Here is a 12,232-nt window from a genome sequence, read left to right on the forward strand (position 1 = left end):
TCGGTTGTCTCATCTGTAAAGAGGTGATGATAGTTTTTATCTCCTAGGATTATCTTGAAGATTAGATGAGAGGGTACACGTAAAGCCCTTAACAGAGAGCAAACCCTCAGACATCAGCTGCTATTATTATTGTTTCTTTTATACTGCCAATGAAGGAAATTCTATTTGGGGGATTTTGACTGTGGAATGAGGATATATATTACTAATAGGTACCATTTATTATATACTTATATATGACCGGCACTTTCCATTTATTCCTCACCCAACAGCCCCTTGCAGATGAGAAACCTAAGACCTGAGGGGTGAAATCCTTTACCAATGACACCCAGCTTGTCAGTGGTAGAGCTGGGGTTTGCCCGCACCTGTGTGACTCCTAAGACTAACCACAGCTCTGCCCTGCCTCCAGAATGTGATGGCGAAATAGAAAATCAAGGGGCCTTAAGTGATACTTGTAAGGACACACGACTCAAATCAATGCTGGGGGGGGGGGGGGGGTTGCGGGTAGCGAAAATGAACAAAGTGGTATGAAAAGAGTCCTGGAAGGGTGGACACTAAAAACTGCAGCGTCTTTCCCTGAGTGATGGGATTACTGATGATATGGGTTGTTGTGGGGGGTTTTGTTGTTGTTGTTTTATATGGCCCAGATTTTCTAGTGTTAGCATTTACTACTTGGTAGTTAGAGGGCAATATAAAATCCCACCCTGAAACAGGAAGTCCAATTCTAAGCTCATATGAGCCAGTTTGTACAAGGTATGGAACTCATCGTTGTGACCGGAGCAGGTTTTTCCCACATCGCGTCATTTCTGCAAACCTCACATGAAGCTTCTGTACCTCAGGCCACCCCAGGCACCAGGCTGAGACCTTTCTGGCAGTTTTTGACCCAGTCCAGCTGGTGTAGAAGAGCGTCCCGGTCGACCCGCACTCCACTCCTGGGCTGAGAAGACGTTAGGCCAAGTACTTAATCTCTCTCAGACTCTCTTCCTCTTCTGTCAAACAGAATAAAAAACGTCCCCTCCCTGCCTTATTAGGTGGCATAAGGACTGATACTCATGGGTGTGGACAATGATAGCCCCATCCCTAGTGTTTCAGGGGAAATCCTGAAGGCAGCCAAGGGTCTAGAGAGTATTTCCGGGAGAGTGGTAAGGCCTCCTGGTCCAAAATGAAGCATGAGAAACTCACTGCACTGACTTCTTCAGAGACAGTGTCACGGGGACCGGCAAATCCCGGCTCCACCTCTCAGGTTCCCCAGCAGGTCCCACCCTCTGTGGGGAGGCTGGTCATGGAGCCTAGGTAACAACTGGCTTTTTTATATAGCTTTTTAGTTGTTCTAAAGTTTACAATATGTGTCTTAATTTACCGTCTTTACTTTGAAGTGCTTCATGTGTAAGAATTTTTCAACAGCGTGTTTCCATTTTATCCCTCCTATCCTTTGTGCCGTCGTTGCATAAGTTTTGCTTTTACATATGTTATAAATAACACAATATAGTTTTTTTAGCCTTTTTCCTCTCTTTGCTTCAGTTTGGATAGTTTCCATGGCTGATTGTTCAAGGCCACTAATCTTCTATGAGTTAGTTGCATACTGTGAAATGTTTATCTCAGATATTATATTTCCATCTCTAGACATTCTGTTCTGTTCTTTTTTATATCTTCCATTTCTCTGCTCGTTATGTTCATGTTTTCCTTTAATTTCTTGAAAATATTTTAAATAGGTATTTCTAAAGTCCTTGTTAATTCCATCACCGCTGTCACTTCTGAGTCTGCTTCCATTGACTGATTTTTCTCCTGGTTGTGCATCACACCTTGCTTCTTTGCATAGCTGGGAATTTTGTATTGGGTGCTGGACATTAAAAAATATTATATTGTTAAGTGTCTGATTTTGTTGTCCTGATTTAAACAGCGTTGGACTTTATTCTATCAGGAAATTAAGTTACTCGTGGGTCAGCTCAATTTTTTAAAGCTAATTTTTAAGCTTTGTCAGGGTGGGTCTAAAGTAGCTCTTACTCTGGGGCTGGTTTAGACCTGCTACTATGGCATGGGCCTTCTAGGGTCTCTGCTGAGTGATCTAGCTGTTCAACAAGGACTCTCCACTCTGCCTGGTCAGAACTCACACATCTCCCAGCCTTGAGTGAGGTTTGGGAAGTGTTCGCCTTATAAGCTCCCTGATGCCTCTTCCTTGCTGAGCCCTTGCAATCTCTCCCTATTCAGCCAAAGACTGAGGAGACCCCCCATTCATATATCTACTGCTTGGCTCCCTCTCTGTAGATTTCTCTCCCTGGTACTCAGCCCCTCAAATTCCAGCCACCTCAGGCTTCCTGAACTTCGAGCGTTGTCTCATCAACTCAGTAAGACCGCTGTGCTCTTCTTGGGTTCTCCCTCCCTGTGCTGAGAGCTGGTAAATGCCTCCAGGTGGAAAGCCGAGGCAGTCACAAGGCTACCATATTTGTTTCCCTTGTCTTCTGGATCACAGGCCTGTACTACTTATTCCCTAGTGTCTGAAACTTCTTGTTTCTTATATTTTGTCCAATTTTCTGATTGTTTACAGTGGGAACTAGCAATGTCCTTTAAGATCCCTCTGGGGTGCATCAATGATCCAGGCTACGTGTACACTCCCTCCAGAAACTTGTACAGAAATGGATTTAGGGTTAATAAAAGTCCACGAAAAGTCACCAGGGTCATTCTGATCTGCTTCTTAGAGAAACCCAGGATAAAGACTCACAACCCAGTATCAAGTCAAATTTTACAACAGGAATTGTTAGTGTCCGTCAACTGATGGATGGATAAATAAAATGTGGCGTATCCATACAATGGAATATAACTGGGCAATAAAAAGAAATGAAGTCCAGGGATGCCTGGGTGGGTCAGTCAGTTGAACATCTTACTCTTAATCTCACCTCAGTTCTTGATTTCAGGGTTGTGAATTCAAGCCCCACATTGGGCTCCACACTGGACATGAAGCCTACTAGAAAGAAAGATAGAAAGAAAGAAAGAAAGAAAGAAAGAAAGAAAGAAAGAAAGAAAGAAAGAAAGAGGAAGGAAGGAATGAAGGATGGAAGGAAGGAAGAGGGAGGGTGAAAGAGAGAGGGAGGGAGGAAGGAAGTCAGGAAGGAAGGGAAGGAAGGAAGGAAGGAAGGAAGGAAAGAAAGAAAGAAAGAAAGAAAGAAAGAAAGAAAGAAAGAAAAGAAAAGAAATGAAGTACTGAAAAATGCTGTACCATGATGAAATGATGAATCTTGAAAACATTATTGTGCTAAATGAAAGAAGCTTATCACAAAAGACCACGTGTTATATGATTCCATTTATATGATATGTCTAGAATAGACAAATCTATAGAAACAGAATACAGATTAGTGATTGCTTACTGTGAGGTGGGGGGTGAGTGGAGATTACTAATAGGTACAGAGTATCTTTTTGGTGGGGGGACAAAAATTAGACTGTAGTGATCATTGTTGAACTATGCGAATATACCAAAAAACATTGACTTGCATACTTTAAATGGGTGGATTGAACGGTATGCGAGTTATGTCTCAGTAAAACTGTTTTTAAAAAAAGAATTGTTAGTGATTTTCTTCTGTACTGAAGGTAATGAAGGAATGGAAAAGTGCCGTGTTGATGTGGAAGTCTCAGTTCTCATATTGATGTATGTACATACCATAAGTAGTATTTAATTGCAAACTGGAAAATGTGACCAGAGAAGTATTTACACAGTTTTCTTGGGGGAGGTGGTGGCCACTGTTGGGTGTTCCTCTCAAAATCCATTCAGTCTTTCCTCGTTACTTCAGCTATAGGAGAACTCTTGCAACGTTTAGGTTTTATCCCCTCTTTCTAGTTTTTTCCCCTACCTGGAACCTGGTCAGCAGTAAGCCCATACCGAGTGACTGCTCTCTGCAGGGAGAAGGGACATCAGGACATGTCTAGCCTTAACCTTGACCTCGGAGGAATCTGAGAACAGGAGAGCAGAGAGTATCGCGTGGCCTCTGAGAACTGATGGCACTTTTGTGTCCTCCGTGTCACTATTCAGAGCCACCAGAATAAGGGTGACATGGTAGTTCAATCCCAGCCAAGGATGGAAGAGTAGGCACCCTCCTTCTGTTGGTTTTTCTGTTGTCAGAGATGACGACGGTTCATTTAAGTGAGTCCTCTTTCCTTCAAGCACTGTGAGTTTTCTGCAAAAGAAAAATTATCATTCATTTGCAGGCTTCTTGCCGGGGTCTTCATCAATGTACTTCTAAGTGGAAATTTAAGTTAAGACCCTGAGCTTTGCTTAAAAATACCAATAGCTAACACTTACTGAGCTCTTCGTGTGTGCCCCTCCTGTTCTAAGCACTTTCAAGTATTATCAGCACTTTGCCAACTGGTACTTCTTTCACTATAAATAGGGAGTGTAAAGACACTGCATTTCTTTTTGCCACTACTCTGTTTCAGCTTAATTTCAGTAGGTTCTTCCTTCAGATTTTATGGTACTGATGCAGCAGCTCAGTATTTCAGCATCCGGGTCGGACCCAGTCCTCAGCCAGCAAAGCCAGGAGGTTGGCCCCGGCGGCTTCACGCACCTGGCATTCTTGATGCCAAGTGAGGATGGTGCACTCATCAGATGTGTGTGTGGTTTTTCTCTAGGATCATCCACGAAGATGGCTTCTCTGGAGAAGACGTGAAACAGTACAAGCCTGTTGTCTACAGCAACACCATCCAGTCCCTGGCAGCCATCGTCCGGGCCATGGATACTTTGGGCATCGAATATGGTGACAAAGAGAGAAAGGTAGGCCACGGGGCCCATGGGCACCTCAGGGAGGGAGGCTGTGCTCTTTGCAACATCGGCTGCCTCCCAGGAACAGGAAGAGACTGCTGTGTGTGATAGAGAAGGCTAGTCGCCAGCCTAAGCCAGTGTATCAGTCGGCCTGGCAAATACAGTCAAACAGGGGCTTAGGTGATGGGCACACCTCCCAAGCAAAGTCGCCAGCAAAGACAGCAGACACAGAATTTGTTTATTTTGCATACGACAAAGGGTTGGTGACTGTCCTAAATCGGAACTCCTACAACACACAACATTGTGCGAGTACTTGCCCTTGGGCAATGAACTTGAACAGAAAAAGCATTTCTCAAACCAAACAAGCACTACCTGAGCACCGTCTCCCCTCCTTAGGAGAACTGTGCTTGCCTTCTTGGGAGTGGGGGGCAGCCATTTGAATTGACTCTCTTTCCTCCTTTACACCTCATTCTTCCGGGTGAGTCTGAGGACCTAAGAGGCTCTCCTTCCTGTAGGAAGTTGATGTCCTGAAATAGGGGTTGTTGGGTTTTTTTGAACGTTTTATTTAAATTGCAGTTAGTTAAAAAAAATAAATAAAATAAAATAAAAAAAAAAATAAATTGCAGTTAGTTAACATACACTGTAATACTGGTTTCAGGTGTACAATTTAGTGATTCAATGCTTATAGACAAGGAACTGTTTTTCAGTTGCGTTTCCAGGTGTCTGATAAGTGGTGAATGGAATAAGTGCATAAAAGCCTCTTATTTGCAAACATTTGCATTAACTGTAAGACTGAACCATATACAGCTATCCTTGGCAAAGCTAAATAAAAGAGAGGAAGGGAAAGAAGGAAAACAGCCTTAGAGAATTCTATCCACGAGTGGCTCTTTGTGCCCTGGTGGGCTCATGAATCCCAGCAATCCTTTCCCTGTGTCCTGGAAGGTGGAGAAGGGAAGGTGGGGAGGTCTTTGAGCGCCTGGGCCCCACACTGGAGCCTCTGGATGGAGAGAATTAATCTCTGATTACTGTGTGATTCAGTAGTGTGCTACGTACATATCCTGTCTTTGCTAAAAATCATCTCCCTCGCAGAGGAAAACTATCCTCGTCTGGTAAGTAATCTGTGGCCGACAGCTTTACATGTAAAATTCAATAATTTACACACAAAATTCTAATTCCATAGGGCAGACTCATCCCAGCTCAGGCATTGGCTCCTCCTCCACAGGGGTATTTGGTGCCTGAGGGTGTGTTGAAGGCCAGCCCGGGACAGGGACGACTGGTGCTGGCAGGAGGGCCGGGTCCCTGCCCCCTGCTCCTCTGAGGGGCCAAGTCCAGCAGTGGTTCTGCAAAGGAGGCACTTCCCACCAGGGGGACCTACTTTGGTTTCTGTCATAGAACCAGGGCCTGTGGAAAGAGTGGCAATGCTAGGTCTTCAGTCCTGTTTCCGTGACGCACGAACTGATGGCTTTCAGCGAGCCGGGCACGGTGCTGGCTGCTGGGGCTTCAGGAATGAGCACAGAGTGGGTGGTGCCCCAAGAACCCAGGCAGTCAGCGCATACCTACTCAGAGCATCAGAATTAGCCAAGATGGCTATAGGGCTCCATTCGTGTTAATAATAATGGCCACAGTGGTAATTGACGAGCTGTCACTTACTGAGCACCTCCTAGCTGCCAGGTGCTATGTTAAGCATTTTCTATACATTAACTCATTTTCATTAACTCAGGCATTAAAGCCCAGAGCAGGAAATGCCTGGTGTGATCTTTAGACAAGGACAGGCCACAGGCCTCTTGGCCAAAGAGAGAGCAAGGTGCCCAAATCTCTGTTAACCAAATGACAGCTACAGTACAGAAGGCCCATGTGCCCACAGCACATGCCCTCCACGCTTACATGCACACACATATGCACGGCCCGTGAGATCTCCCAAGGGTATGTGTGTTCACTGCCATGCCTGCCTCCCAACCAGCTTTTCCTCCCCAAAATTCTCCTGCCCTGATTAAAACCCAGACAAGTCATTGTGACTTTGGAATGCTTTTCTCCTTCAGTTCTGAAAGCTCTACTTATTCCTGTGGAATTTTTTTTTCTCCGTTTTATTACCCTGAACAGACATTGCTTGGGAATTGGGAGGAATACGATATATCAAGGACTTATGCCAGGGGCTCCTGGGGCCTCTGGGGCTGTGTCTCCTCTGTGACACAAGACAAGACAGTCCTCACGTAGGAGGGCAGGGAAGGTGCCAGTGCAAAGAGAGACTAGGACCAGAGTGGGGCTGCCCTGGAGAGTCCATTGGACACGGTAGGGTCAGAGCCCAGTCCTGTCATAGGTGGCACCATGGCAGGTGCCTGACCCATCCCTAAGGCAACTCAGGCTCCTCAGGCACAATCCTTCTGGATGACAAAGGCCTCCAGGCCCATGGGCACCTCCTCCCTTTGTTATGTCACCTGTGGGGAGCAGAAAAGAAAAGTTGACCCAAGACTCAGGCCAAAGTGAGCCAGGCAGCCGGGGAAGGTGTTTTCTGGAAGCACGCCAGCATGGATTGCAGTCTGGGAAGCTGAGTGCAGGGACCCCTATACATTAATCTGGGTGGGGGTATGGGGCAGCTACTTCAGACAGTTTCCCCTGAATCTGGAAGGGACATTTGTGATGAAACTTGACTATGAGAAAGAGACAACCATGGGAGCAGAAGGGGACAAAGGTTCCAAACAAGCATGAAGGTCCTGACAGAGGAGTGAGCCTGGCATGTTGGAAGAGAAAAAGCCTGAACTGCACCCTGGGAGAGCGGCAGGGCCCTGGGGTATTGGAATCTTCCAGTCAGGTCTTCCAGCCAGGCTTCCAGCCAGCCAGTTGGTGGTGCCCAGATGCCCTGACCCCAGATGCTGGGTCTCCAATCTCTTTCATCTCTCAGGACCCCAGGGGCTGCCCACCTGGAGAGTCTGCTGTTTGGATGTTGTGAGAACTGCCCAATGCGGAGCAGACCCAGATTTGTGTTTCGGCCTCTGAAGACTCCCTCACTCTCTTGGCTTCCCCACCTCTGCCCTCCTCCCCCAACCCATCATGGATTATCTAGAGGAAGACAGCCCCATATCCAGAGCATCCTTGGGCCAGCCAGCTTTGCACTCTCCATACAGAGAAGCATCTAGAAGCTTCCTTGCTGTACCTCATTAGAACAGGTGTTCCTGACTTCTCTTGGCAGCTGGTTCACCACCTACCCTGGCCCCCCAGTGGAGGGAGGAGTGACTGGTTTCTCTTTCAGCTTCTCTGTCATGTAGACACCCCAAGCCATATGATTGTGCATGAGCCCACTTCTGAAAGAGCCTCTACCTGGGACAAGTAACAGGGATCCCCCTACATCAATCTGGGGCTTCTACCTCCCATGCCCCAGCCACAGAAGACCACAGAAGCCCACAGAGGTGCCACAGGGGGTATCTTTGGCCCCTCCCCAAAGATGCCACACACTCCCATGCCTCCAGGCCTTGTCTTAAGCCATACCCTGTGCTCCCAATGCCCTTCTCCCCTTCTCTTCCTCCTAGAATTCCTCCTGTTGACTGAGAACCAGCTTAGTTCCCTTCTCTTCTGTGAAGGCTTTCCCTTCCTTCCCCTTGACAGTGAAACTCAGCTCAAGTCTTTCTCTCCATCGAGCATTTACTCACCTACCAATATGAAAATTGGTTGTGTTACTGTTTCCTTAGAAACATGACCCTTGCTCTCTAGGGCATTCAAAACCCATTTGAGCAGCTAATGAAAGCGGGGAGTCTTCCTGTCTGTCCCATGCACACATCTGGGAAATTTTGCCTATAATTTCAGGGGGCTCTGGAACTCATAAAGCCCACGAGGGGAGCCTAGAATAAGAAATCCCTCATAATTTCGGGTCCTTCTGCACAAGGCTTGTGTCATTCCATCTTTCGGTCCCCTCCTCACCCATAAAAACCTGCACAGTGCTCAGAATATTGTAGGTCTTCAGAACAATCCCTTGAGTAGAATGACATTTCTAACTTTCTCCGTTGTCGGAGAACCTGTACCTGTAATTCATCACTGAATGAACAGATGTTGGTTGGGTAGGTACTGTGGGTAAAGGCTTTGTGCTAAGTGCTGTGTGAGGATTTGGAGGCATGTGAGACAGAGCCTCTAAGGAACTGATCTCGTTGGAAGACAGGGTTCACAACCTGAATGGCTGGGCCATCATGAGGTGTGGGAGGTCAGGGAAACCCTCTCGGGAAGAGAGGCTGGCACAGACCTTGAAGCAGGGGTGTGGCTTGATGGGGACTGAGGTGGGTAAGGAAAGGGACTCGAAGCAGCAGGAAGAACAGGAGTAAAGACAGTGGGTTGGTAGCTACCAAAACAGATCTGATGGACAGGGGAGGCCAGTGGCTAGAACAGAGGTTAGGATACTGCAAGGTGTGGGAGAGTTAGAAGGTGCAGTTAGTTAGGTCCAGATCCAGAGGCCTTGGAAAGTGCACCGAGGAGTTTGGGTTTTATCCTATTGGCAGCAGGCAGCTTTTGATAGATTTTGAGTTGGGGAGGGATGAAAGTGGGTTTTTAAGGAAACTCTCACGATGGCTCCTGTGCGAGCAGGGGGTAGAGGGAGGGGGAGGCACGCTGGGGTGTGAAGTCTCCATGGAGGTTGGAAAGGAAGGGCCGCCAGAGGGGTGTGTGGTGATGAGGGGAAGAAAGAGGCCTGGGATTGAGAAGGCTACTGGGGCAGAAGGGCACAGACCAGAAAACCGGCTGACCAGAAACAAGGCGAAACCTTGGCAGCAAAGTCTCAGGTGGGGCTGGGCTGGGCCCCGTGTGCTAAGTCTCCTTGGAACTCACGGGCTACCTACTACCTGCTACCCAGCGGGAGTGATCAGCAAGTACATAGATCAGAGAACGGAAGCTTTAGGAACTAAAGATGCTGATAATAGTGGCTTCCAATCTGTAAATTGCAGGGCCCAGTTTACACGATTTACATTAATTATCTAATCCTAACACTAGCTACCTGTGCGGAGGGTGCTATGGTTATCCCTACTTTACAAGTGAAAAAAAATTAGAGAGGCTCAGTGACTTGCCCCAGGTCATGCAGGCAAAATAAGTGCATATTTAATCTAGCTGGTAACCCTATTGAAGCTGTAATCCATGTGGCTCAGGTCCAGAGCAGAGACCCACTTAAACAGGCACAGCACAACCAGGCAAAACAGATCTTTAAAAAAATCTCGTTCTTTATCCTAAGTCTCTCTAAAAGTATGCAAAGGGACCCAAAGGGCAACTCTTGCTGCTTTTCTCAGACGTCCTTTTCTGTCCTCCTCATGCCTGCCCCACCTCCACTCTCTCTTGAGCTGCTGGCCCCCCAAATTCTGCAGATACCCTTCTCTCCCCGCAGCCTACAAGGCTTTCCCTCTCTTGGCCTCTTCTTCTCGCTCCCCCGCCTTTTCTCTGGTTCCTTCTCCTCCTCTCTGCCTCTAAGAGGTCCCCTCTCTTCCTCTCCTCTCCCCCTTTTCTCCATCTGTTTCTCGGCTTCTTCTTCCTCGCCCTCCACTTCTCCTTCTCCCCCTCCCACCTCCTCCCTCCTCCTCCACTCCTGCTCCCTCTCTCCCCCTTCTCCCCTTTTCTTCCCTCACTCTCGACCTCCCTCCTTCCTCACCCCCAGCTCATTATCATGTAAATTGTCTTAACCTTTGGAGCAGCCTCTCTCCTCCCGGTGCTTCTGCGGTGCTCAGCCCAGGGCCTACATCTGCATCACAAAAGCAGGGAAACTTGTAGGGCAGAACTGGCCTGGACTCCTTGGAAGAAAGGATGGGGGGGAAAGACAATTACAGGATTAGAAGGTTCACTTGGACCCATGAGGGGATGGAGAAGCAATCCCGTGTTAACAGATTTTATCACCTGCACATGTAAACGTACATAACATTTATGTGCATATCCGTGTATACTTCCATATGTAACATACCTTGTAAACTAGTGGGGCAGGAGGAAGAAGTAATGCCTTCAGCTTGTAGAAGGCTTTATCCAGTTGAAAATACTCTCGTTTTCATTTGTTCACCCTTTGTCCATGTGCTTATTTCTCTCATTAAATTATAAGCCCCCTGAGGACAGAGTACAGGTCTTGCGTACGGTGCCTGACACAAGAAGTGTCAGATACTATGTTCATATCCCAGCCGTACCACCAGCTCTACGGCCCTGGGTAAAATATTCAGCCTCCTCAACACTCAGTGTTTCTGTCTCTAAAATGGGCATAATCCTAATACCTTCTTCATTCATCTGCTGTAAAATTAAATGAGATAATGCATGCCAAGTGCTAAGGAGAGGGCCTGACGCAGAGTTCTCAGCGCGTAAGTCTTGTTCTTTTGTTTGTTTGTTTAAAATTATCAATAAAATCTTGATAAATGATCCTGATAGCAATCTAGTGAGGAATGGGCACAGTTGTATCTGCATTTTGCATGTTAGAAACAGAGGCACATGTACTTAGTCGAGCTGTGCAGGGTCACTGACCTAAACAGGACTAAAGACTGGTGCTGGCAGGAATTGCCGCCTGGGGCTCTTCTGTTCCACCAAGGGGCTTCATTAGAACTGCCCCCCACCAACCTGAGATAATGGCAGCTCTTTGGGGAGGCAGAATCAAATTTCACACTTGGTTTCCAGAATGTCATCAGATCTCCTCTGGTAAAAGAAATCTTGACATTTAAGTCACACAGTGGAGCTCAGAACCCTATCTTTTTTTTTTTTAATCAGGAAAATATTGTGGCCTTGTCTCCATGGCATAGCGTGGTTCACCCTTGTAGTTTGCTTGAATTCTGAAACGGACGAAAACAAGGATGCTCTGTGGCCTGTGTTCTGCCTGAGTTCCCTGGGGCCTGGAGGAGGCTCCCTGGTGGTTGTCAGATCTGATGGGGGCTGGGGGAGGTGCAGATGAAGGCCTCCATGTGCCGGTGCCCAAACCTGAGGCCAGGAAGAGGCTTCTGCTGGGGGCAGCCAGAACGCCTGTCACGTGCTGTGCACGAGGCTCTCTGGCCATCCCAGCCCAACTCTGTCCTCCCTGCTCTGACCTTTTGCCTGCCCAGATCAAAAGAGCTGGAAACTCCTCCATTTAAGACCATCTAATTCTACTGCTCCATTTTGCAGATGGGGCAAAATAGGCCCCATCTGGCCCAAACAGGAAAGGGACCTACTCAGGGGATGATGTGGCAGACCCAGGACTAGAACTTCAAGTTTCCGGACTCACGGTTCACTTCTCTTTCCATCTGACCAGTCTGCCTCAAATTACCTAGCCAATGGGAGGCCTCATTTTCTTTCATTCGGTTGGCCAGTTAGTCATTTCACAAACGCTTACCGAGCACTCGCTTCCTGGCTGACCATGCATAGGGCGGCAGGGTTGGATACAAAGATAAAAAGAGGTAGGGCTCTCAAGCTTGGGTGGAGATCCTGTTCCTCAGATGAGAAGGTAGACTTCTTGATTTCTAAGACTTCCTACAGCTCTGACATTCCAGCTCTACGTGACTCAGTGCAGCCAGGTCAGCT

At 47.4% G+C, this 12,232-nt stretch overlaps 1 protein-coding gene across 3 annotated transcripts in view; it reads left to right on the top strand.

Moving 5' to 3' along the window:
• GNAO1 (G protein subunit alpha o1) overlaps positions 1 to 12,232 on the top strand; it is a 170,337-nt gene that overhangs the window by 81,060 nt on the left and 77,045 nt on the right. For all 3 annotated transcript variants that reach the window (XM_007090181.3, XM_007090182.3, XM_007090180.3), the window contains exon 3: positions 4,615 to 4,756. In XM_007090181.3, the coding sequence (XP_007090243.1) occupies positions 4,615 to 4,756 (142 nt within the window). The remainder of the gene's footprint in view (positions 1 to 4,614; positions 4,757 to 12,232) is intronic.

This window comes from Panthera tigris, chromosome E2 (genome assembly GCF_018350195.1).
Source record: "Panthera tigris isolate Pti1 chromosome E2, P.tigris_Pti1_mat1.1, whole genome shotgun sequence".
In the NCBI taxonomy this organism is placed as follows: Eukaryota; Metazoa; Chordata; class Mammalia; order Carnivora; family Felidae; genus Panthera; species Panthera tigris.